Raw genomic sequence first — 27563 nt, 5'->3', positions numbered from 1 at the left:
ACAGTAATGAGTTGAACGTTGTCCCTCTGCTTAGATTGCTGGTGTTTCTAACTACGTTATGTCGAATTGCTGTTTGTTCAGTAACTGTCTGTCTATAAAAAAAATATATAAGCATATCTCGTCCATTCGTCCAATATTTGTCTAGTTAATATATATATATATATATATATATATATATATATATATATATATATATATATATATATATATATATATAAAGTCTCATCCAATTGTCCTTTATGAAGTGTTATATACTATCGTGTCCGTTGTCTACCTAATCCAGATTGTCTAGTATTGTCTATTATTACTGTCCACCTGACTTGTCCGCCCGAAAGGGAATATTATTATTACTAAACGTCCGAGTCATTGGTTGCTGTGTCTGCCCAGTGGATGTTCGGCTGTACACATTACTATTTGAGTGGCTACGGCATATTGAGTTATGCGAAATGTGTGAACGGAAATTCTATCATGCTGAAGTGGTGATTAAGACGTCAGGTGTACTATATTTGACTTCGTATAAATTGCATTACATTATAATTGATAGTAAAATGCGCCCATGGTTGGAGCTGCCGAACGGGGATGTCAGTAAGTATTACCTCCGTTCCTTTATTGATTGTGTTTGGCACTTGAACTGAACCGGAAGCGGTAACACTTCTTTCAGCTGACGCTCGCTCAAGCGAGAATCACTCTGTGCTGTATTATGTCGTACCTATGACGAGTGATGTGAAACTCTTAACTTTATTTAGTTGTCTGCGACTGCAATATGGTTGTTTCTCTTAAGTGGTGTGACGAAGTGTCAGGTAATAGTTTCTAACAGTTACAATACAATCTACTTCGACTATTGGTCTATGGACAGTTCTCTGGTAAAAAAAAAGAAGTTAACAATAAAATCTGATAATGGTTGATATTGTAAACAAATTGGATATGAGATTGACAGACAGAATTCTAGATGTGTTCTATTGAAGTTTTTTTTCCTCACAATGTTATGGTACTATAATGAATATACTGGCACCTTACGTTAATTGTAGAAGTGTGGTTAACTACCACACCAGTCTGAGTTGAAGCATTGTTAATAAATAGTATCTGAAAATGATTTTTTTTCCTTTTCAAAGTACTTAATATAACTAAGGTAAAATATTCATATATACGTACATGTTTAAGCTGAGCTTTATTAAAGGAGTTGAGTGGAGCTATTACTCTCCCTTCTAATCTGCATCCACCGGAGGTAAGTTTCTGGTTCTTCATTCTTTTTGTTTCCGTTTTCGTTTATTATTTTTTTTTCTTTCCGTTGCGCGATAGATTCCCTTCTCGATTCCTTTCGAGGTTGCTAGGACATCGAATCAGGGATCAAGAAGGTGAGTTCAAGGGAGGTGGTCGTTACGTATTGGTAAAAATAAAACTTCCCTTGAACTAGGCTTTTAGATTGTAGCAGTAGTGTTACAACTATCACTTTTCATCGGTGTGATTTCTGTCATAAGTATATAAGGCACATACTGGGCACATTCCCATGTACCTGAGGGAACACGATAGGCATATCCCTGCTATGTAATTGTGCTGTTAGAGTATGGACCGGCATCTTTTCCAATGAATATGAAAGTCTTTTTATACGAGGGGGTGCTGATAAAGATTGAACCTTACCAAGAAAGAATTGAGCTAAGAAGCTGAAATTCCCACACTATTCCAATTATTTCCCTGGTAAGTCAATGCATTTGCGATATGTAACCTGCAAATTTTTAAGTCTTTGTAAATAGAAGTCTTTTGTCTGCTACTGTAACCACTTACCTATAGAATCAGTTGCCGCTTCAACACTCTGAAAACGGTGACTTTTAAGATGTTTCTTGAGATTCGGGAACAGATGATAAATGAATGGAGCTGGATTCGGCGAATAGGCGGGATGAGGTAACACTTGAAAGCCTAAGGTGGCCAACGTGTCCGTCAGTGTTTCAGATGCAGTGTGTGATGAGGCATTGTCGTGCAAAAGCAGAACACATTTGGAGATTTTACCACGACGTTTGTCCTTGATGTTTTCGCTCAACTTCCTCAAGAGACTACAGATATATTCTGCATTAATCGTTGCAACCACAGGAAGATAATCCACCAGCAGAACTCCACTCTTATCCCAAAAGATTGTTGACATTTGTTTCTATGCAGACATCTGCACACGGCACTTCTTTGGCTGTGCAGAAGAATTTTGCTTCCATTCCTAAGAATGTTCTTTAGTCTCGGGATCATAACAATAGATCCACGTCTCATCATCAGTTACGAGTTTCTCCAAGAAAACAACCTCACTTCTTGCGAAATGGTCCAAAACTGTTCACGAGGTTTTTTCACTCTTTCTTGCTTTGGCTCCTTCGTCCAATGTTGGGAATCCACTTTGCTGCAAACTTCCTCATATCCAGATCATTATGAATAATATTACAAACTCTTGTGATATGCCCAAACATATAGCAATCATTTTGACTGATATTCGACGATCTTCCGTCACCATGACCTAGATGGCTTACACATTTTCGGGAATCGACACAGAAACAGGCTTGTCACTGGGTTTCGCACTTTCAATATCAAAATGGCAAGTTCTGAAGTTTGCCACCCAGCGTTTGACAGTTGTATATGACGGGCCACGGTCGCACAAAGTTTGTTTCATTTAATCTTGGATCTGCGTCGCACCTTTCCCTTGGAGGAGGAGAAACGTTATGACGGTCCTATGCTCCTCTGGACTTAGCTTACTGGAGGTGCTACCATGTTCAGTTCTGAAATGAAAAAGAAAAGGATGTTAATATTATAGAACATTGCATTTTGCAACATAATTTTTACAGATCCTGTCCTATATACCCTGCTAATTTCAGCTTCCTAGATAAATTTTTTAACAAGGCTCAATCTTTACCAGCATCCCCTCGTATATAAAAGAACACGTAATATTTGATAGGCTACAGCAATGAAAAAGAAACGTCGAAGAATTGCATTCACAGAAAATAGATTCAATATTAGAAACCATAATAAATCATAAAATAGGCTTTTCATTTAATCATAAATATTACCATCCGAACACGGAGATGGTAAAAAGTAACTTTCTACATCATTAAAAAAAGTTAAATTAGGCATTACGAGCTATTATGAGGTACCGTCACTGATGGGATGGAGGGATATAATTGTTCTTTGTTTACATTAGGATCACAGTTTATATACTTATGATATTTTCGGAAGGCAATATGCAAGCTTAAAGTGGTAGTATAAGTGTATCTATCGGATATATTATTTTTAGGCAGCTGAAATACTCTTGCAAAATCATGTTCTTAGCAAATAAAGAATTTCTTTGACCACTAAAGAATAATAGAGATAGTAACATTAGTATGTCAACTGCCTGTGTTCACCATGCTCCCTGCTGTGTTACTAACAAAGCATACTGTATAAAGAAAGATCACAATGTCACAATTCATATTTCCGTGTTCCTTCGTGTGTCACTAACACAGCATGTTGTATAAAGAAAGATCACCATGGCGCAATTCCTATTTCCGTGTTCCTTCGTCTGTTACTAACACAGCATGTTGTATAAAGAAAGATCACCATGTCGCAACTCCTATTTCAGTGTTCTTTCGTGTTTTACTAACAAAGCATGTTGTATGATGAAAGATCACCATAGCACAATTCCTATTTCCGTATTCCTTCGTGTGTTACTAACAAAGCATGTTGTATAAAGAAAGATCACCATGGCGCAATTCCTATTTCCGTGTTGCTTCGTGTCTTACTAAAAAAGCATGCTGTATAAAGAAAGATCACCATGGCGCAATTCCTATTTCCGTGTTCCTTCGTGTTTTACTAACAAAGCATGTTGTATGATGAAAGATCACCATAGCACAATTCCTATTTCCGTGTTCATTCGTGTGTTACTAACAAAGCATGTTGTATAAAGAAAGATCACCATGTCGCACTTCCTATTTCCGTGTTCCTTCGACTGTTACTAGCAAAGCACGTTGTATAAAGAAAGATCGCCATGGCACAATTCGCATTTCCATGTTCTTTCGTGTGTTACTAACAAAGCGTGTTGTGTAAAGAAAGATCACCATGGTATAATTCCTATTTCCGTGTTCCTTCGTCTGTTACTAACACAGCATGTTGTATAAAGAAAGATCACCATGTCGCAATTCCTATTTCCGTGTTCCTTCGGGTGTTACTAGCAAAGCACGTTGTATAAAGAAAGATCACCATAGCACAATTCATATTTCCGTGTTCATTCGTGTGTTACTAACAAAGCATGTTGTATAAAGAAAGATCACCATGTCGCAATTCCTATTTCCGTGTTCCTTCGTGTGTTACTAGCAAAGCACGTTGTATAAAGAAAGATCGCCATGGCACAATTCGCATTTCCATGTTCTTTCGTGTGTTACTAACAAAGCGTGTTGTGTAAAGAAAGATCACCATGGTATAATTCCTATATCCTTGTTACTTCGTCCATTAACTTAACTATGTAACACCACCGCGGTGCGTTTCTCAACTACTCAACACCATCTATGTGTCAAATAGGTAATACCAGCAACACTGTATCCTTGGTGTTAAAATAACACGCTAATGTGGTAGTCATGCCTATGTTAAAATTCAGTTGTTACCATATTTTGCTTTGTATTTTTAATATAATTAGTCCATGACATGATACATAAATTATGAAATAGAAGCGAGATATTAATAGTTTATTATTATGGCTCGTACCTTTTATATTTTTTCATATACCTATACGGGGTAGTACTAGCTACGGGTTCTACCGTTTCCTTCCACTTCCTTCATTCCACCATTTCATTCATTATTTCATAATCATCGTGTTCTTTAGCCTAGCCGGCATATTTGTGGGACGTAAAACTCAAAGATTTCATTTCATATTAAACACTCATCGACCACATCACATTCTTCAAAATTCTACTCGAATGCGTTCTTCGCACCAACTATCCCTGCGTGGAATGACCTTCCTTCCAGTACAAGACAATCTCAGTCAATCAACCTATTTAAGAAGTCGATTGAGCAGATCCTCTGTTTGCTGATTTTTATACTTAATACATTTTATTTCTTTTGTTCACAAAATGTATGTGACTATATTATGTGGTTATTTGTAGTAATCTAAGTAATCTACGTGTGCACGTGTGTGTGTGTGTGTGTGTGTGTGTGTGTGTGTGTGTGTGTGTGTGTGTGTGTGTGTGTGTGTGTGTGTGCGTGTACGTATGATTGGGAGTTTTTAATATATTATATACATATTTTATTACTATTATTATTATTGTATTACTAATCATGATACTATTGTATTGCATGGCCAAGTGGGAGACAAGGCAGAGTTAAAGACCACCGCCCAGAATAAATTGTTTGTAAAGCATATGTAAAAATATCACATTAATATAAATTTGTAAAAAAAAAAAAAAATCGAAATGTGTACCATGGTAGAACGCGATTTTAAAATAGTTAAAACTTGGTTTTCATCCTAGGACCACGCGTTGAGAGCAAATCCGTTTTTTGTTTTAAAGTGAGAATTTAAATTATATAATAATTCACAATGAAGTAGAATAACAATTAAATATTACATACTTACGTTAAATAAAAATAATTATTATTAATATTTTATTTTGAAAAAACAATTGAATTCTTTTTAAAATTACGTTAGCTTATAAGTTTGATTTCATTTATATACCTATTGGGTTGGATTGAGCTACGAAATGTCAAGACATATTTTATTTTATTTACTTCTTCCATGGGAATTTATTAAATTTTCTGAGATTTTGTGAAGCCATCTAAAATAGTCAATGATAGTGATAGATTTTTTTGAAGTGACATTGGGTCAATATAAACATCGATAATTGGGATGGAACCAACAGACCCGAATAAAGAAAGAAGAAGGAAACGTAATCCACGTGACATGAGAAAACATGATCGTGACCGCGAGCAAATTGGAAAGAAATCCCAAAATGAAGAAGTTAAACAGAAGAAGCAACCACCAAGACGTCCACTATTTAGACTGCCAATGTCTCAAAGTGAGTCAGAACTACTTGCAATGGAAAATCTGAGCAGCTCTAACAGTAATGTCAGGACATCTCAGCAAATTTTAATTCCCAAAAGCAAAATTGTATCCAAACGTTTTCCTCATTCTAGTGAAGAAAGTTCTTGTGCACTTGATACAGATTCAAGTGTCAGCGTGACATCTGGTAAAAAGTCCGTCACTACAATTTGGCCTGCATTCTTACAAGAACGTGTGACTCTAAAGATTACAGAACAGGATGAGTCATCAAATTCCTCATCATCATTGAGCATCAAACAGAGTAGCAGTAGTGAAGAAAGAGAATCTGTTAAGATGGAGAAGTCACAGAAGGTAACAACAGTGGATTCCAGCAAAACTGATGTCCCTGAGAGCAATCTTACCACAAAAGATAACTCTAAAACTGCATGTAAAACCGTGGCGGCAATGCTGTTAGAAGAAACAGATAGTACAAACACTTCTGTTGACGAACTACAAAGTGATTCCTCAAAACTTGATAAAAATGTTATGGAACAGCGAAATAGACGTGATGATGATCTAAAGTCAGGAATGGTTGATACTAAAATTGTAAACAGAGCTAGAAGACCAAGCATGGCAGGAATGTTTTGTTATGATTATGAGGGGATGGATAGGAGAATAATACGGCAAATTGCAAACTATACAGCACAAGCGAAGTGGCGGCGAACACTTTTCGGAGCAGATAACAGAAGGATCTCAAGTTATGAAGATAATGAAAAATATAAATGGTCTCAGTTCAGAAGCACATCATCTAAAACTGAATCAGGGAACTATTCAACTGAAGAAACACTACCAGATTCGAAAATGAAAGAAAATGCGACTCTAGAAAGAAAAATATCACCGTTTTTGTTTTCCAGGAAGCCGTCGGAAGAAAATAAAGTAATTGTCGCTTATCAAGATATACCAACTAAAATGCCGGATAGCGACAAGCAAGGTACAGGAATATTAAGATCTCCGCCAGGTTCAAAGAGGAAGTTGGCACCACCAAAATCTAAAACCATAAGATTTGGAGGAGCAATTGAGTTTGAGAAAGATTTAGACCAGGAGGAGGAAGAAGAAACGCTAGCAATACCTTTAGAGTTTGGTAAAGAACATGTTGAGGTAGGTGTTTGTGATTGTTGTGAATGCATACATGCTCAGGGTGGCCCTGCAGCAGTGGTATATCTCCCTCACCGAAAACGTAAAGGAGAACTAAAAGCTGAAGAAAAGGCTACTGTAAGTATACAAACAGAGGCGGAGCAAAAACCTCTGACTCTATTTGGTAGACTTGTGAAATTTTTATTTCTTCGGAAAAAGGATGACAAAAAAGATGATATCTTCTATGATGGGAGATTCAAAGGGAAAGAAAAGAAAAGATCAGTGACTCAAGCAATTCTTTTCAAAGATATTTACGCTACAGACACCATGAAAGATGAACTTCTTTCAGACCAAGACTTAAAATTACTTATCCCAAAATTTAGGGATACTTTCAGTCCACGTTTAGCAGGAGTTTCATCTGTCATTATTGATCCCCACTTAAAGAAAGCAAGACTTACACAAGATGAAAATTTGGTACATTTTAGTGAACAAGATTCACCACATGAATTTCTTTTGAAGGTGGGCTTCACTACAAACGAAGCGGTCCGAGCTCTTGCGGATGATGATTTGAAAGCACGAATGAAGGCCTGTATTGTTGAGGTTAGTATTTTATAATACTATAATGAAAGTAAACATTGCATGTTATTGATACGTACAATTAGCTAAAAGATGAAATAAAACAAAAATTTTAGGAATAATCCGAAAAAATGTATCAAAATATTGCGAATTTGGCCAAGATTTTTTAAAAAGGAATGATCCAAAAGAAAATGCATCAAAAAATTGCGATCTTGGCCAATAATTAGTTTTTGGATCAGGGGCCACAAAATTTTTGAACGGTCCCCAAATCGAGTTTTCGTTTCTTTTTTTAACGAAATAAGCACATTATACTGAGTTAAGTGATAGTTTGCGTTTGGCTACACTGTATGTAGTTCTTCAGATATAAGGTGTACAAGAAAAATTTTAATTGAATGAAATATATTGGATTTTTTTGATCAGGGGCCACAGGATTTTTGAACGGCCCCTAAATCGAGTTTTCGTTTTTTTTTTTAACGAAATAAGCACATCATACCGAGTTAAATAATAGTTTGGGATTGGCTACACTGTATGTAGTTCTCCAAATATAAGACCTACAAGAAAATTTTTTGCCTGAAATATATTCGATCTTTTGATCCAAAAATGAAGATTGTTCTAGTTCAATTTAGCACAGTTACGCCCTTAGGCTAAAGGATGCGGATAGTTTATGAAAGTGAGTTGTTATGAAATTATTGCTGGCGTGAGAATCCGGGAGGAAATGGTAGAATCTCGAGAAAATGGACGGACAGGACGTGGTCAGCACAAACTCATATAGGCTGGGATCGAATCAGAAACTCTTCTCTCCAGAGGTAACTGCTTTATTACTGAACCACCGTGCCTCATAGCTAAAAGTGGCTTATAAGCATCTGGCTTAACTGCACACTCAAGACTATTTTTGAAAATATCCTATAAAATATCATAATATTTCACCATTTAATAAAAATGTAGATAATGGAATTATTTTGTTTTAAGCGTTTTCAGTTGTTTGAAGAGCTAACTTTCAACAGGTAAAATTCCCATTTCCATTTTTATTTGAAATTCACCTTTAATGGTTTTTGAATCTTTTGGATAAACTCTGTCGGATTATGCAAACGGGAAGGCCTTTGGTAGAAATTACAGATGTAAAGTTACTTACTCGTTTCTATCAAATGTGAATATATCCACCTCATTCATTCACTTCTACTGTAGAATTGATACCTTTGGAACATTTCATCCCAAAGATTCAGAAACCTTTAAAGGCGAATTTCACGTGAAAATAAAGGAAAAAAAATTCCCTTTGAAAATAATATCCTGTTTAATAATGGATACCTGGTTATCTCAGTGGGATATAACACTAAAGAATTTCAAAATGATAATAAAATGGCATTAATATTCTTATAATAAATTCCAATAGTAGTAGTTACGTCAAAAAAGTCTTTCCACCATTGCATGCTTATTAATATATTACCGAAATTATTTTTGTGATGATTACGTAATAGTATAAAAACATAGTTACTTCTATTTATGTTGAACTCGTACAAGAACGTTCGTGTCTACTATCGTATTTTGAAGTTTTGACTAAAGTTAGCTTGTTTCTTTGTCTATTTTAGCACCAAATATTTTTCTCAAGAACTTAGTGTTTGGAAAAGAATAAAAACATAAATTAAAAAAAATCAATTTCAACTCTTCGTTTGCAGCGTGATTTCAGCGGCGAGCCGTGGTATTTATTTCTAATTTTCTTTAGTAACTGCAAAGTTTCAAGTGACGAGGTCTTTTTTTAATGGAGCAACGGGAGATTGGGGCTCGCAATATTTCTCCGATGATGGTAAGGCCATCAAAATCTGAGTGAAATACCATAAATCTTAATAACGTTGAATATAAGCGCCATCTTTGTTTTTCAACCCCTTGATTTAGATAGAAACTTATTTTTTCTATTTTCTTTGAAATAAATTAATATGTTGAAATGAAAATGAAATCTTTGAGTCTTACGTCCCACGATTATGCCGGTTAGGCTAAAGGAGACGGTGATGATGAGTAATGAATGAAATGGTAGAATGAAGAAAGTGGGAGGAAACGGAAGAACCCCACGAAAACCCATGCACACGGTGTTTGTCCACCACAAAGTTCACTTGGCGGGGCTGGGATCGAACCTGGGATCCCAAGCACCAGAGGTGAACAAAATTAATATGTTAATGGTATGATTTTACCAATTTGTTTTTCGTGCTAATTTAAATTTCCTTATTTTGTAAAAATTAAATTTGTAATTTATATCAATATTTTAACTATATATAAAACTACATGAGTAACATAAATTAAAGGGGTACTTTCGGTTGACGTGGAAAGTTGAAATTTGGTATGATTGTAGCTTTCCGAGACTAACCGACAGGAATATTGGCAAAGTGAATATTTTTAATTTTTAGGGGGTCTAAAGGAGGTATGAAGAATTTCCCCATGTTATTTAAATGGGTGTTTTTTTTTGACCTATAATCTCATGTTTTACGTACTTGGAATTGGAATAAAAATTTGAAAATCGGCATCCTTGTACGTTTTCGTTAGCACTACCTAAGCAAATCAGAAAAATTTTAAAAAATCCAAATTTAGAATGTTTTTATAGGGATCTAAAAAAAATTTCCCATGTTATTTATATGGAACACCTTTTACACCCCTAAATTATTGAGCACTTCCTGTAGGACTACAATGATTAAATTTGGCATGATTGTAGCTTTCCGGAACTAACCCACAGGAAAATTGCCAAAAGTGAATAGTTTTAAATATTAGGCAGCCTAAAGAGTGGGTGAGGAATTTTCCCATATTATTTAAACAGGCCTTTTCTGGAACTATAATCTCATGTTTTAGATAATTAGAATTGGAATAAAAACTTGAAATTCGGTATACTTGTACGCCTCCGTTAGCGGTACCTAAGTGAACCATCAGAAATAAAAATTTCCAACCGTAGAATGGTTTTATGGGGAACTGAAAAATCTTTCCCATGTTATTTATATGGGACGTCTTCTACACCCGAAAATGTTTAGACACTTCCAGCAGGATTAGAACGATGAAATTTAGCATGATTGTAGCCTTCCGAGACTAACCGACAGGAAAATTGCCAAAAGTGAATATTTTTAATTCTGTAGGGTTTTAAAGGGAGATGAAGAAATTCCCATGCTATTTAAATGGGCGTTTTCTTAGGATACAAAAGCTTATCTTTTAGAAATAAGAAAAAAAACTTGAAATTTGGTAGAATTGTGGATTTAAGATATGTGAGGCCTTAGGCCGAGTAAACGTGAGGGTCAGGGGGCCAAGCCCCCAGTTGTGCCAAATTAAATAGCAAATACACAAAATTCACTCTTGATGCAAAGGCTGATACTTGAGGCCATAGGCCGAGCAAACGCGGTGGTCTGGGGGCGGAGCCTTCAGCAAGCCAAAGGGTAGTCCTAACTACTGTATATATATAAAACTACATGAACTGTCATAAATTATTGAGCACTTCCTGTAGGGCTACAATGATTAAATTTGGCATGATTGTAGCCTTCCGAGACTAACCGACAGAAAAATTGCCAAAAGTGAATATTTTTAATTTTTTTGTGTTCGAAAGGGGAATGAAGAAATTCCCATGCTATTAAAATGGGCGTTTTCCTGGGATACAAAATATTTTCATTTAGATAGTTGAAATAGGAGAAGAAGCGATAGAATTGTGATTTCAAGAGGTGCGAGGCCTTAGGCCAAGCAAGGACAGTGTGTGGGGGCTAAGGTCCCGGATGGGCAGATTCAGGAAATATGAAGAGGAAGTTTCACTGTTGATGCAAAGGCCGATAGATAAGAAGTGCAAGGTGACTCGGGAATTTGGGGCGGAGAACCCAGCTAGCCAAAGGCTAGTTTAATTGTAAAATTTGATTTAAGTAATATTAAATTTATATGTAATTAGCTGAAACGTCCGTTTTCGCACGGGGAGAATAGGTTTATGAGAAATATATAAATAACCTTCCTCTTAAAATATTTTATTTCAATGAAAGTATAATGATAAAAATACAGATTATTTACGTTTGTCATAAATATTGAAATACTCTATCCTAACTAAATATACAGCTTTAAGTACGTAAAGGTAACCAAGGAAGTTCTAACACCTTTTCACCCACCACTTTCGAACATCGATATGTAACTTAAGACGTACTTGGAATATCAAAAATAGTTCCCATCAGCATCGACGACCTTCTGTCAATGTTCTAGAAGGCCATGAATTCCATCGCGGTAGAACTTGGTGGGTCGTGAAGCGATGAAAGTGCACTTTGCACCTCTACTACGGATTGAATTGGCGTCCTCTAAGGTGATTGTTCAGGGAATGGAACAGGTGATAATCGGACGGTGCAATGTGGGGAAGTATGGCGGATGGAATGGTGTTTCCCATGCAAGACGTAGAAAGATGTCCCGGATCATTCTAGCTAGCGTTGTCCTGTAATAGGAGGACCCCTTTGCGATTCAGAAATGCTGGCTCTAGAATTTTGAGTTTTTCTTAAATACGACTCTAGAATTTTGAGTCAGCAAAGAAACACAGGTGTCTGGTTGTTTTGCCTTCTGGCTCGAAGTTAAATCATGTGGAACCCATCAACCTAACTTGTAGTGCTTACCAAGTTGATGGATTTGCTGCCGAATTGTTTCTCCACTCACACTGAATTGTAGTCCCAGTTCCTCACATATCTGGCCACTGTTCGCCTCAATTGCTGCCTGAAAATCTTCATTTTGTATATGTGCTGGTCTTCCGGCACGTGGTGCATCTTCGAGTGTTTCGTCACCGTTCTTAAACTTGTTAAACCACTGCTGCTCTGTCTGTGTAGTCACGACACCCTCACCAGAGGCCTTTCAACTCGTACAGTATACACGCCCTTATGACACTCTATGGAGTCCCATGTTGACTCTTTCCTTACGCACGTTCACGGTGTAACTGAACTGCCACAACCAGGTAGTATGTTGGATATACCCATACCAACATCTGACCTTCGCCTTATTTCCATTCATATTCAATTCACAGTGTGAGAACCAAGTGAACACAGACTTCCACAAAAGGCGATAGAACCTCTTGCTTACCTTTATATCTTAAGAAAAGTCATTTCAAACGGTTCACACGTTTTCTTCACCGCGAAAATTACGGATTAGACACAAATCTCAGTCATTTTTGAAATTGTACTTTTCATCTTTCCACCCTCCGCCGAAGCGGACGAACTTGGACTTAAATGACATTGGGAACGTCCCTATTCATTTGAGAGAACCTGAGAACTATGGATTGTACGTTAACATAAGTCATTTTGCATTATTTTTAAATATCAGTCCTTCTACTCACACTCCATGGGTTGCTTACTGCCACAGTATTGTTTTCCAGATTGAAAGTTCTACGTCTGCCAAGTTTGGTTAAAATTGCTCCAGACGTACTAGAATATACATTTATACATATACCTGTACATCCAAACATACACTCATGCTCAAAAATTAAGGATAACTGCAGATTGTGGTACTACACAACGTGGCACTACACAATACTGGCGCTAATAGCATAGACACATAGTGAATACAACATACGAACAAACTAAACATATCGGTACCACGGTATTGATGATATCCACGGTATCCAAGGTGTTGGTGATAAGTTCAGAAACACATGTGCTACACAACGCCACTGTTTCCTGCGCATGTACCCCGACATCAATATGGGATATGATCACCATGCACACGTACACAGACCGTACAACGGGTTGGCATACTCTGGATCAGGTTGTCGAGCAGCTGCTGGGGTATAGCCTCCCATTCTTGCACCAGTGCCTGTCGGAGTTCCTGATATGTCCTAGGGGTTTGAAGATGTGCAGCGATACGTCGACCGAGAGCATCCCAGACATGCTCGATGGGGTTAAGGTCTGGAGAACAGGGAGGCCACTCCATTCGCCTGATATCTTCTGTTTCACGGTACTCCTCCACGATGGCAGCTCGGTGGGGCCGTGCGTTATCATCCAACAGGAGGAAGGTGGGACCCACTGCACCCCTGAAAAGACGAACATACTGATGCAAAATGACGTCCCGATACACCTGACCTGTTACAGTTCCTCTGTCAAAGACATGCAGGGGTGTACGTGAACCAATCATAATCCCACCCAACACCATCAAACCACTACCTCCATACAGGTCCCTTTCAAGAACATTATGGGGTTGGAATTTGGTTCCTGGTTCACGCCAGGTGATAACCCGGCGAGAATCACTGTACAGACTATATCTGGACTCGTCCGTGAACATAACCTGGGACCACTGTTCCGTTGACCATGTACTGTGTTCTTGACACCAGGTTTTACGGGCTCTCCTGTGAACAGGTGTCAGTGGAATGCATCTTGCAGGTCTCCGGGCGAATAAACCATGTCTGTTTAGTCGTCTGTAGACTGTGTGTCGGGAGACAACTGTTCCAGTGGCTGTGGCAAGGTCCCGAGCAAGGCTACCTGCTGTACTCCGTGGCCGTCTGCAGGCACTGATGGTGAGATATCGGTCTTCTTGTAGTATTGTACACTGTAAACGTCCCGTACTGTAGCGCCTGGACACGTTTCCTGTCTGCTGGAAATCTTGCCATAATCTTGAGATCACACTTTGTGGTACACGGAGGGCTCGTGCTACGACCTGCTATGCATGACCAGCCTCCAGTCGCCCTATTATTCTACCCCTCATAACGTCATCAATATGTGTTCTTTGAGCCATTTTCAACACACAGTCACCATTAGCACGTCTGACAACATCTGCACACTTACACGCTGCACTGTACTCTGACATGCACCAACACACCTCTGCGTATTTTAACTGCTGCCAGCGCCACCGTGCGACGACCGCACTGCATGCACCACACCGAATGGTCAAATGCACCGCATGGTCATACCCCGAGGTGTTTTCCAACCGAAAACCGCCCACTAGAGCGTTGTTTCACCATGTATCCGCATTATCCTTAATTTATGAGCACGAGTGTATATTCGGTTCGGAACAAGCCTATACGGAAGTGACAATGCATTATACTTTTTAAATCAGTCGATCGTATACCTACCAAAAATTCTATCATTGCATCTATGGGCATTTTAGACTTTGTAAAAGTGAATTTCCTTTTATGTCTCTGTTCTAAAAAGTGTAAAAGAAAGTACCCAATATTTGTCCCTGATTTTAAATTTATCATACAACTTTTGTACTTCAAACATTCCCAAAGGTGTATAGATCTATACACAGATGGTTATCAAAGCAAACGAAACAGCTGAATAAGTACAACTTTGCCAGATTAATATTGCACTGAATCTCTTTTCACCGTCAGAACAATTCTGGTGAGACGTAAAATTGAGTCATAAAGGTCATGAATGGTTGAAAAATGGAATATCACATCAGTTCGCATGCAACGCATTTCTCAGCTCCATTCGAGAGGATATAGACGGAACTCCGAATCTGATTCGTGTCTCCAAAAACGGAACACAGTTCTTCAATCATATTTAGGTCTAGAAATTGGGTTGACCAAGGGTAGTGTACAACTTTATTGCAATGTTGCTTAAACCATATAGCATCAATTCTAATTGTGTGAATGATCGTATTAAGATCCTGATATATAGTGACATTGTCCGTGGACATCATCTGGACCATAGGATGCACATGTTCCCCTAAAATAGAAACCTAATCACAGGCAGTGAAGGAAGCGGTAAGTATCAACACAGAAGTAGCTGAAAACCAGAATATTGCGACATACAGCATCACAGAACAGCTGCTTGTTTCACTGTTGGGCAGAACCACTACTAATCATAATCTTCTTTGTGTGTCCGCCATACATAAATACGGTCGTGTTTTGAAATAAGGTGAATGATGACTCGTCGAACCACATCACACGTTTTCAGTCGTCAGTAATCGATTTGTTGCATGTTCGCGGCTCCATTGATGTTGTGCTAAAATCTTACGACCCTTTATCAGCAATTTCGATGTACGACCTGGCTCTCCATGTCCATGCCATTAATTCGCAGATGACTGTCATCATCAACACAGGCTGTAAGAGATTATGCTTCAATTCTTCCGTTACTTGCAGCACAGTCGCACGATGGTTCTGAGTGACAATCCGCTTTGAACGTGGGACCTATAATTGAAGTTCTCTTCCGACCAGTGTTCTTCAACGATGTGGTTCTTAGTGAGTTTTGTAAGCCACCATCACTTTCGACATTGTACATCGCGACACACTCAAAACACTTGTCAATTTTATGAGGCTCGTTCGCACCGCATACCGGAGCGGCAACAATTTGCCCTCCTTAGAAATCAGAAAGGTCGTCCATTATACATAATTACCGTGTGCTCACTTCACTTCACAATACCATTCTACTTTACTTCTCCTCACATGGTACGGGGCATAGGATACAGTTTGTTCCCTTACCACTACCAAGAGCCCACACCACTACCAAAAGCCCATCGTTATGGTCGCTATTTGACTGTTGATAATCCAGATATTTGTCATGTTTCCAACCCCAGCTGTTTCTGCTATTTTCATAACCATTTGCATATATGATATACACACTCGTATTCATCATATAATATACAATGTGATATATATGTGTAACATGTAAATATACTTTATAATGAACATATGAAATATATGTAACTTATGATCATTTTTAGGCTCGGATATGGACAAGCAAACTAACTATGTATGAGGGATGTCTTCTGTTTATGCTTGCAAAGAAAGCAACACCAATCGTTATGCCACACTTTTTAACTATGGTTGAAGCTATTGTAAACCGAAGACTTGTGAGTGGAGCTAAATTAGATGGTATGTTAATGTTACTTACTTAGGATAGTATAAGAGTAGTATATAGAGCTATAAGATTATCGCTTCCATATTCAGTTTTTTTATATATTGATTGATTTTGGATTTTGGTTTTGTTTTTTATAAATGGCTGACTAATATCAGGCCAAGTGGCTTTATATATATATATATATACATTATTTAAAACAGACAGATAAAATTTACTATTTGGACTTCTCATTTCAAATAGTAATACACATATTTCAACAATTATTTATATTTGACTTAGCAGGTAGAAAATGGGGTAGAATTACAACTATTATAATAAGACAGTTATATCTCGGAACTCATATTAACATTAGAGACATGGTAGTTGATATTTGGACTTGCTATTTAGAATAATTAAAGATGTGTTTTAATATTTGTCCTAGGAAAGAGGAAAAGATATGTTAAAAAAAGAGGGAGGGGTAGGAACTGCAATTTTATATATATATATATATATATATATATATATATATATATATATATATATATATATATATATATATATATATATATATATATATATATATATATATATATCCCTATTGTGGCGTAACATGTGAATAAAAAGTTGAGACAACCGTTAAGAATATAAACTGATCATCCGACATTTATTCAGTAATTATCAGCTGCTGTCTTTTCGAAAAGAACGGTTACTAGAAAAAAAGAATCCCAGGTCTTTTATGTTGAGATTCTCAACTTTCACTCACTCTTTCTTGAAGATAGGTAGAGGAAATTAAAGAATTCGAGGAAATTAAGTGGACCTTATATATATATATATATATACTAGCAGCGTTCACCCCGCTTCGCTGCGGTCACCCCGGAACGCAATAAACTTTGTTACTTAGATAATTTTTACTTTTTCGCTTTCAAGTGATACGATAAAAACCATAGAAGATTGCAGTAAATGTTAACATTATATCGCCTGTCATTTATGTTAACCCGCCCCGCTTCGCTGCGGTCACCCCCGAACGCAATAAACTTTGTTACTTAGATAATTTTTACTTTTTCGCTTTCAAGTGATATGATAAAAACCATTATAACGCCTGTCATTTATGTTAACCCGCCGAGTGACACGGTCATGCGGGTTGCATATACATACGTTTATTTTTATACCTATGATGAACTAACAAAGGATTTGTACGTAATGGACACCTGAATGGTCAATTATCTCAAGACACTGGTAATTGAAAATTAAAGTGATATGATAAAAACCATCTAGGGTCCAAATCCTAATAACCCCCCAAAAATAAAAGAAATTGGTTCAGCCGTATTAGCGTGATGAGCGGACAAAGGATTTGTACGTTCTCTTTTATATATATATATATATATATATATATATATATATATATATATATATATATATATATATCAACATAAAAGACCTGTGATTCTTTTTTCTAGTAACCGTTCTTTTCGAAAAGACAGCAGCTGATAGTCTGCTGACTTAATGTCGGATGATCAGTTTATATTCTTAACGGTTGTCTCAACTTTTTATTCACACGTTACGCCACAGCAGGGATCTATTGCTTTTTATGTGTGGAAATTTCATACCCCTTTTCATTGCCAAATTACCACATATTTAAAAAAATTCATATCGGACAATTATTTATGAAAAGGCGAAAAGGATATGGAAATTCTTCATAAAGCTGGGGGCAGAACTCTTCGTTTTACAGTAAATGATTGATATCTATATTCGTGATAGTGAAGAAAATAAAGTTACCTTTATTTCAGTAAGTGTACTTTATCTAACATATAACTTTTTAATTTGTTAGTATTGTATGTAATAGGTTATCAAATATATTTGCAGTAGAAATGTATTTTATCAGATATAAAATTAGTTCGATACATAAATTTCAAATTACATGCTTATTGGCATTTATTTCAGTCTAATTTACACTCATCCAAGTGCCACCGATTATTGCAGAGGTTGTAAACCGGAAAGTCTTACAAGTACTTGTTTTGAAATTGAAGGTTAAAAGAATTCAATAAAGGCAGTAAATACTAATTTTAACACCAAAGCAATAAATTTGAAATTTACATGTGTAAAAAATATTACACTTTTAATTATTTTATCATATCTTCATGTTTTAGAAAAATGAAAAACATCTAAGACCAAGTTTCGAACCCTCTTCAAGCTTCACAAATTCTTTACGAAGATTGAGTGTCTCAAGACATTCGGCTACCATCCGCGTATGCATATCTTTCTTTTATTATTTGACAAGAGGTTCATCCCATCCGAGGATGGGTTGTCCTTGGAAGACAATACCTTCTGTGTGACCCGAGATATTCTCAAGAGCGTTTAATGTGTAGAAAGGTTGCAGTTGTATGATTGAGCTGAAGTGGAAAACGTATATAAGTGTATACAACTTGCTCTTGCAGCTAATGTCTACAGTACCTTACCTAGGTATATAAAGAACGGAGGGATAATGCAATTCTCTCTGTATAGATCTGCGAGAATTGTGATGGATCTGTATATATATATCAACATAAAAGACCTGTGATTCTTTTTTCTAGTAACCGTTCTTTTCGAAAAGACAGCAGCTGATAGTCTGCTGACTTAATGTCGGATGATCAGTTTATATTCTTAACGGTTGTCTCAACTTTTTATTCACACGTTATTTTATCATATCTTCATGTTTTAGAAAAATGAAAAACATCTAAGACCAAGTTTCGAACCCTCTTCAAGCTTCACAAATTCTTTACGAAGATTGAGTGTCTCAAGACATTCGGCTACCATCCGCGTATGCATATCTTTCTTTTATTATTTGACAAGAGGTTCATCCCATCCGTGGATGGGTTGTCCTTGGAAGACAATACCTTCTCTGTGACCCGAGATATTCTCAAGAGCGTTTAATGTGTAGAAAGGTTGCAGTTGTATGATTGAGCTGAAGTGGAAAACGTATATAAGTGTATACAACTTGCTCTTGCAGCTAATGTCTACAGTACCTTACCTAGGTATATAAAGAACGGAGGGATAATGCAATTCTCTCTGTATAGATCTGCGAGAATTGTGATGGATCTAGGATCACTTTTTTGGACTTAGTCTCTGAATGGGTTTCTAGCTTTTTTTGAACAGAAGTGTACATAAGACCAGAAACGGCTTCTCACTATTAGCAAAACTCGCATGTGCACATTCACATTAATTTAGTGACGCTACTTCTTGTTACTTAATGACTTACTGAATGTCGAATAAATTTTAAAATAATTTTCATAAAAGTTGATTTTTTTCTAAATGAATAACAGCGCATTTACAGGAGCACGGAGGAATATCGCAGCACTCTTTCTGCTTGCGACTGATCATTAAATTCCTAATATCTGATCGAACAGAGGCAAAGGTTGCCTACACTTTTAACTCAATGAAAGCTAGTTGGAAAGAGGATATCTTGAATAACACCTCCCACACATACACATTTCAGCATAATCATTTCAGCTTGCATTACGTTCAGTAGGCTTTCTGCAGTCAGTGTTATCAACTGTAGGCAGTAATATCTCGTAGAAGGAAATTTTGTATTAGCGTGAAAGGTGAATAATGTATTATAATGAAATTAAAGTTGTGTCATTATAAGTAGTAGTCCCCCCGTTCTATCTAGTCGAGTCAGCAAAAATTTCTCGATTCTGATTGGCTGAGAGAGGTCACGTGACGTTAGGCCCCGCCCACGCGGGAAATTCAAATTTTCAGGTCACGTGGTATGACGTCATGAGTCACCCTGCGGGGAAATCCCTCATTTTCTTTTATGACCAAGATTTTTGAAATTTGTTCCCCTTTACGGGTAAGATGTGTGTTTTGATACCTCATTCTGATTGGTTGATAGCTGTCACGTGATTTTAGACCCTGCGATATTTGAAATTCGTTCCCTTTTACGGGTAAGCTGAATCCTTTGGTACCACGATGCTGATTGGTTGATAGAGGTCACGTGATCTTAGGCTCAGGGATTTTTTAAAATTCGTTCCCTTTTATGGGTAAGATGAGTGCTTTGGTACCACGATGATGATTGGCTGACAGAGGTCACGTGATCTTAGGCCCTGGGATTTTTAAAATTCGTTCCCTTTTATGGGTAAGATGAGTCCTTTGGTACCACGATGATGATTGGCTGATAGAGGTCACGTGATCTTAGGCCCTGGGATTTTTAAAATTCGTTCCCTTTTATGGGTAAGATGAGTCCTTTGGTACCACGATGGTGATTGGTTGATAGAGGTCACGTGATCTTAAGCCCTGTGACTTTTGAAATTCGTTCCCTTTTTACGAGTAAGATGAGTGCTTTGGTACCTCGATTCTGATTGGCCGACAGAGGTCACATGATCTTAGACCCGCCACACGGTGAACAGAATACGTGGGAAAACCCCTCACTCATTTGTTTCCATTTTACAGGTAAGATGATTGCTTTGGTACCACGATGTTGATTGGTTGATAGAAATCGCATAATCTTACACACCCACCCCAATGCTAGACATTCAGAGTGCTATGACGACGATCCACCCTAGACCTGGATTTTAGAATTTTGTTCCCTTTTATGGTTATCCTTAAAGTTCCCATGGAGGGTTCAACCTCCTCTTAAATAACCTTTTTGGTATCATGATATTGTACTGAAGTTTACATTAAATATTATCATTCTCTTTGGCAGATAAGATGATTACCAGCTTTTTTACCTTGATGGAGATCCTGTCCTTGAATTAGTAGCCTATGTCTCTGGAAGTAACAATGGTGAAAGAGAGGTGTCGCTTGTAGATTTCTTATAACACATTGTTGTGAGTTTAAGCGATTTTTTAAACGCTCAGTAAGCGCTTCATTAATGGAAACAGTGTTGCCAGATTTTTTTTTACCTAAACTGCTCCGATTCTTTTCGAAACGGTTCCGCAGAGTGCAAGAAATTTTAAACTAAAAAATTTTTCGAACTAAAAAAAATTTGTAACTAAAAAATTTTAAACAAAAATTTTCAAACAAAAAATTTTCGAACTAAAAAATTTTGAAACAAAAATTTCAAAAAAAATTCGAACTAAAAAATTTAAACTAAAAACTTTCGAACTAAATTTTCAAATCAAAAAATTTTCGAACTAAAAGGAATTTAAAAAATTTTCGAACCCAAAAAAAATTCGAACTAAAAAAAATTAAAAATTTTTCGAAAAATATTTTAAACTAAAAACTTTCGAACTAAATTTTCAAATCAAAATTTTTCGAACTAAAAATTTTAAAAAAATTTCGAACCAATTTTTAAAAATAAGTTTCGTACTAAAGATGTAAACCACATTTGAAAATTTTCAAATCAATTTTTGAACTAAATTAAAAACCAAATTTTGGACACTAAAAATTTTTTAATTATTTTTCGAACAAAATCATGTAAACCAAATCTTGAATATATTTTCCACCTTAAATTTTCAAGATTACCATGATTTGAAAACAAGTGTTCAGGGTTTCAAGAAATAATAAAACACATATTTTTTTCAACTTGTTGTATTTAACGAAAGGTATGTGGTCTTCCTATACATGTTTATTAACATAATAAATACAGGATCTAGTTAATGAATATGTTGGACGCGTCATCATCTTCGAATCTTGTAGCCGTATCCTGTAAAGAAAAAGAAGAAACGACGGATTACTTTATGAATTTCTTTTTTTTCTGAAACAATAAAAACGAGTCAATATTGATAAGAGAGAAATAAAACTTACTCGTAAATGATGGATGTGTTTAGGCTCATCTTCCTCCTCGGGTACGAGATGACAGCATTTTTTTCACCGATGGTGGTGTTGGTGGTTTACGAACTCTTCTGGGTACTGCATTTTTTCTTGGTGTTGCTGCTTTATGGTCAAGGTTCCTCCTTCGGTACGAGATGACTGCATTTCTTCCACTGATGGTGGTGTTGGTGGTTTATGAACTCTTGTGGGTACTTCATTTTCTTCTTGGTGTTGCTGCTTTGTGGTTAAGGAAGGGAAAAAAGAAAAGGAAAAGGAAAAAAAGAAATGGCGGCCTTATTGGGTATTTACAGTTTTTTCTTCTTCATCTTCTTCTTTTTGCAGTTCCATCTTCTGTTTTTTAACGTACCCGTACGGAACCGTATCATAAGAATTGAATTCTTTAAATCGACGTTTTGTGTACTGGATACTGTACATTTTTTCTTCTTTGCGTGTGACGATGGTATGGTCTTTGGTCCTGCATATTTTATGGGGGATAGTGATGGTGACTTGTCCACGGCATTGATTTGTAATCATTTCTTTTAGCGTGTTGAAATTTAATTGTTGTCCTGCATTGTAATTTAATGTAAATCCTCTAATTTTGCATATGTAACTGGTGACGTTGGTATCTGGATTGTATATTTCTAAGCTGTAATTTTTCGGTCCTCCACTGACAAATGTTTTGATGTACGCTCGTTGGCCGTAAGACTCCATCTCATCCGATAAGCATCCCAAGTACGTAGAAGGTTCAATGGTTGGCTCTCCGGGCTTCTCTGTAAATATCACAGAATCCGTGTCGAAATATAAAACACGTTCCTGCAACATTTCCAGGTACTTGTACAGTTCCAGACGTGCCTGACATGTTGTAAATGCACCTAATACGACATTGGTGTTTCGGTTTTGAACAGGCACATGTTCATTGTACTCCCAGAACGCATACAACATCGTATCATTGATGGGTACAATTTGATGGAGTTTAATGTCGGGGGAAGTGAGTTTTTCATAAAATTCTTCCGGCCGATCAATAATTGTGGTCTGGCTAAAGTTTGAACGCTGGCAAAGCTTTCCCCATAGAGAGTTAACACAAAGCTTAGATAAACTTCTTCGTGCAGGATTATTTTCAATTTTGGACGGATCCAATGCAATACCTTCACGCTCCAGGACGGTTTGTATGAATTTTGTTTTGTCTTCTTCGGTGACACAGGAACTGGGCCAGCCAGACCCTTCCATTTTTGATTTCAAAAATGTATTGATATGTTCCGTGAACAAGCCACCTGTTTTCGTGATGGGATCATATTGTTCAATGTCATAATCCCAAATTTCAAAAATTTCCACCGGTTGATATCCTAATTCTATTGCTTTCTGTATTTCATATGATACCCATGTTCCAGTGAGGCACCGCTCCTGATCGTTGTGCGTACACGTTGCTGTAGGGTCTGGGTTCATTTCTTCAGCACACGCAGCACACAGTGGAAAGAGTAGTTTCTTGTTACATCGGTAAGGCAGGAGACCATGATAAAGATGGCGACTTGGTAATATCGTCATTTTGATCAGACCATTGACTTTATTTATTGGTGGTATATTTTCATCACCCTGTAGATAAATTCTAGGATGGCCTACAGGGTATTTAGCACACTTATTTACATAGGGATAAAGCGAGACAATATCGTAATATTTTATTACTTCTCCCGCTTTTTCATCGACTTGGTGGTACAATTTCACGCAATTGGTCCTTCCTCCAAAAAAGCTATCTCTTGGATTTAATGGTTTGCGGTTCATGTACGGGTGATTCTTCAGATACGTCACCATTGCAGGATTTTGTTTTAAGAACTGATTAAATTCACACTCCCACATTTCATGTACAATGTACCCCAATTCACGCAGTCTTGCATTTTTTCTTTGCGTTCGTTCATAACGGAATTCCATGGTGTCTTCTGGATTGCTGTAGATGGACTGATTACGGCCTGTAGTAAAACATACTTTACACCCGTGATAAAAGCAGCCGGCATGCTCGTAGACGTGCTCCTCTAACGTCTCAGGATCTTGGTAGTAGCCATCAACATGGAATCCCGCAATAAACACTTCTTTTTGTCGGGCCGCATGTAAGATTTGTTTTTCTTCGGTTTTTTCAATGTAGGCCAGCCATTGCATTGCAGCGATCGATTGGGTACTTCTCCATCGATATCCATGTGCCGGTAGAATTCCAATGGTGTTGGGTTTGAGGAAATTCCGGCGGAATACTAGATTGGAAGCACTTGCAATCGTGATCGTCTCCAAGAAGGGATTCACTTTGGTTTCTGTTTCAAATGACGTCATAAACGAAACGCATGCTTGTCGCAGTACATTGACATCTTGAATACAATACTTGAGAATTTCTTTCTGGAAATCAAATGTGTCATTACGATGATCGTTGTACCACTGCATGAACTTGTTTCTGTCTTCGACGGCCATTTCATTTGCACCATAATACTTCGTTTCTGGAAGTGGTCCAATATACGATTGATTCTCCTTGGTGTTGAAGAAATGCGGGAAGTAGCCTTTGGTTGCGGGTAAATTGAACGCTTTTGACAATTTGCTTAATGCCATAGGTAGGAAGTTCAACGAGTCAATGAACGTCAGATTATTCAAGGTTAAACTCAGTATCTTGGTCCCATTTAATATGACGTCAGGTCTCCATTGGCATTGTTCTAACGATGGTCTTTAGGATAAAATGTCCATCGTATCCCTTAGCGTTGTGAGCGACACAGAAAATCCTATTTATATTGGGACGACGTTCCCGCAAGTACTGGAGAAAATCATAAACTGGATCCTCTCCTTGGAAAATATGCTGGCGCTGACCACACGTACTGCAAGACTGCTGGATATTATTGTTTTCAACACATGCATAACATACTTGTTGTGCAACCAATAAATTTGGAATGTGTACATACGTATTATCGCCAATATTCATGTCCTGCATAGATTCTATATCATAGAATATCAACAAGGCTTTCTTTGCGTGCATGAGTGAAGGAACACCTGGTTTCAAGCATTGTCGATCAGGAAGCATAAAACATTGATGGGATCCTGGAACAATCTTCTTACAAACATTGCAAAAGATCTCATTACAATCATGAAGTCGTTGTCCTGTATGCACAAAAGAATAAACTCTGTAGCATTTAGTACATTGCTTCACCATTTTGCATACAGGTTCCCCACGATGATATACAATATTACGATGATTATTAAAACATTGTTCCCCATAAAATTGACGATTGCAGTCTTTGCAAAATATCGGTGTTTGGTTCTTGTCGCATAGAGGTCTCTGTAGACATTTGGAGCATGTTACAGGACAATTTTTTACATGTTCATTGCGTTTACTATACTTTTTATGGCACGCTTCACAGTAGAACTTGGTTGCTAAACAAGCAGTTAAGGATTGGATGATGTCAAAATGGCCAGCCAAACAAATCAAATTTATGGGAGTGCGATTTTCATCGTTGGGCCCCTCGTACATGATGTCACGACCTGAGAAACTGGTATACACTGTAATTTTATATTCTTTAAGGTATGCCTGGAATTGTCGTATTTCATTTACACTGGCACCATGATCCAAATTCACTCCTGCATTTGAACATAACGCATCCACTTCATGGTCCACAATACATTTTGTTTGATATTGATACTGCTTATGTCGTTTCATATCTGCATTCTTGTATTTTTTCAGGCCAATAGCAATAACAAGGGCGTACGCCAGGCACCTTGAATCTTGATTTTTTACACGTACAATCCCACGCTTGCAACGTAACAATTCTTCATTTTGAAGTATTCCTTGTGCTAAACGATCTCCATATCCGTATCCTCTTGGAATATCCACACGATGAAAATGCACGGTGAATGGCTCGTGCAGGAGAAATGCATTGTTACTTTGTAACACTCTTTCGAACGAGGCCCACATCGTTTCCAGTGTCAAGTTTCGTGCTTGGCGAAAACTCACCCAAAATGGCTTATTGGTATTGCGTGGCGATATTACCGATAAACCAACCATCGCCTCATCGTCGACATTGGCTAACAAATGGTCCAGCATTGCTTGGAAACTATTATGTACATACTGTATGATATCGGTTCCTACGGGTGGTGCGTTGAATTGAACTTCGAGCATTCTGCCTTCAATGTTAAATCGTCTATAATGACGAGTGATTTCATTGCGAACAGTAAAACCCGATTCGGCCATGTTAATAAAAGGAGAAAACAAACAAACAGGTACAATTACGGTAAAACAAATATGTAATGGGAAAAAAGGAATTGAGCAGCGTGAATTTACTACAAAAGAAAAGAAGAAAGAAAAATCTTAATCACCTGATAAACAGGAAATCATAACATTCATGATAAATTCTTAACTAAGCAATTCATGTAAAGGTCCTGAGTTTGATTCCTGGCGGTGACGTTCAGAATCTCATTATGAAAGCATATGTACTAGAAATCAAAGTTTTTTTAAAAAATAATTATGTTACTGAAATGAGTGTTTTATTGCTGTCAAACTCGAGACCATTACATCAGCATTTAACTGACCTATCATTCTATAGTGATAAAAAGAATGCATGAAATGAATGAATGTTTCATCAGTACTGAGATGTTAGAAAGTACGCGTAAGCATTTTTTTCCCACTCACAACGACCTTTAAATGATGCGTTTGCAAGTTGAAGAGATTCATCAAACATTAACGATACCCATGCGTAATTGTCGAAACAAAATCTGTATAGCGTATTTTTTTTATTATTATTGTGACTAAGCGGTTAGCGTACATGGTTCGGACGTGGAAGGTCCTGGTTCAATCCTCGGTGGGTTTGCTTTCCACGTCGGGGCATGTCAAGCCTTTTCTGAAATTTAATATTCTCACGCGTTATCATACATTCTTTTCAAACTAAGCTAAATGGTTGACGTACACCTCATAATACATAAACGTACATAAATCGTCTATAATGACGAGTGATTTCATTGCGAACAGTAAAACCCGATTCGGCCATGGTTAAAAAATGAAAACAAACAAACAGGTACAATTGCGATAAATGTGATATGAAAAAAAGGAATTGAGCAGCGTGAATTTGAGTTGATTTTTTGATTTTTTAGTTTAGCGTCCCTTTCAGCAGCGAGGCTATATGAGACGTGGACCTACAGATTAACGTGGAATCCGAACCACATGAGCTCCCGCCGGGAATCGAACCCTGGTCTCCCACGCCAAAAGCGCGTATGCTAACCGCTTAACCCAGGAAATCATAACATTCATGATAAATTCTTAACTAAGCAATTCATGTAAAGGTCCTGAGTTTGATTCCTGGCGGTGACGTTCAGAATCTCATTATGAAAGCACGTGTACTAGAAATCAAAGTTTTTTTTTAAAAATAATTATGTTACTGAAATGTGTGTTTTAT

The 27563-nt window shown here is 37.2% G+C and overlaps 1 protein-coding gene across 1 annotated transcript in view; it reads left to right on the top strand.

Annotated features, from left to right (window-relative positions):
- Window positions 1-5687: 5687 nt before the first annotated feature.
- The window catches only part of LOC145690311 (uncharacterized), a 44225-nt gene continuing 22349 nt past the window's right edge, over window positions 5688-27563 (top strand). Inside the window, exons 1-2 of the mRNA XM_081765088.1 lie at window positions 5688-7705; window positions 16313-16463. Of these exons, the coding sequence (XP_081621214.1) occupies window positions 5840-7705; window positions 16313-16463 (2017 nt within the window). The 5' untranslated portion in view covers window positions 5688-5839. The remainder of the gene's footprint in view (window positions 7706-16312; window positions 16464-27563) is intronic.

Source organism: Thermobia domestica, chromosome 7 (assembly GCF_964235325.1).
Source record: "Thermobia domestica chromosome 7, izTheDome1.hap1.1, whole genome shotgun sequence".
Taxonomy (NCBI): Eukaryota; Metazoa; Arthropoda; class Insecta; order Zygentoma; family Lepismatidae; genus Thermobia; species Thermobia domestica.
Note: the sequence above shows the minus strand (reverse complement) of the source record. Positions and strands in the feature narration are given on the sequence as shown.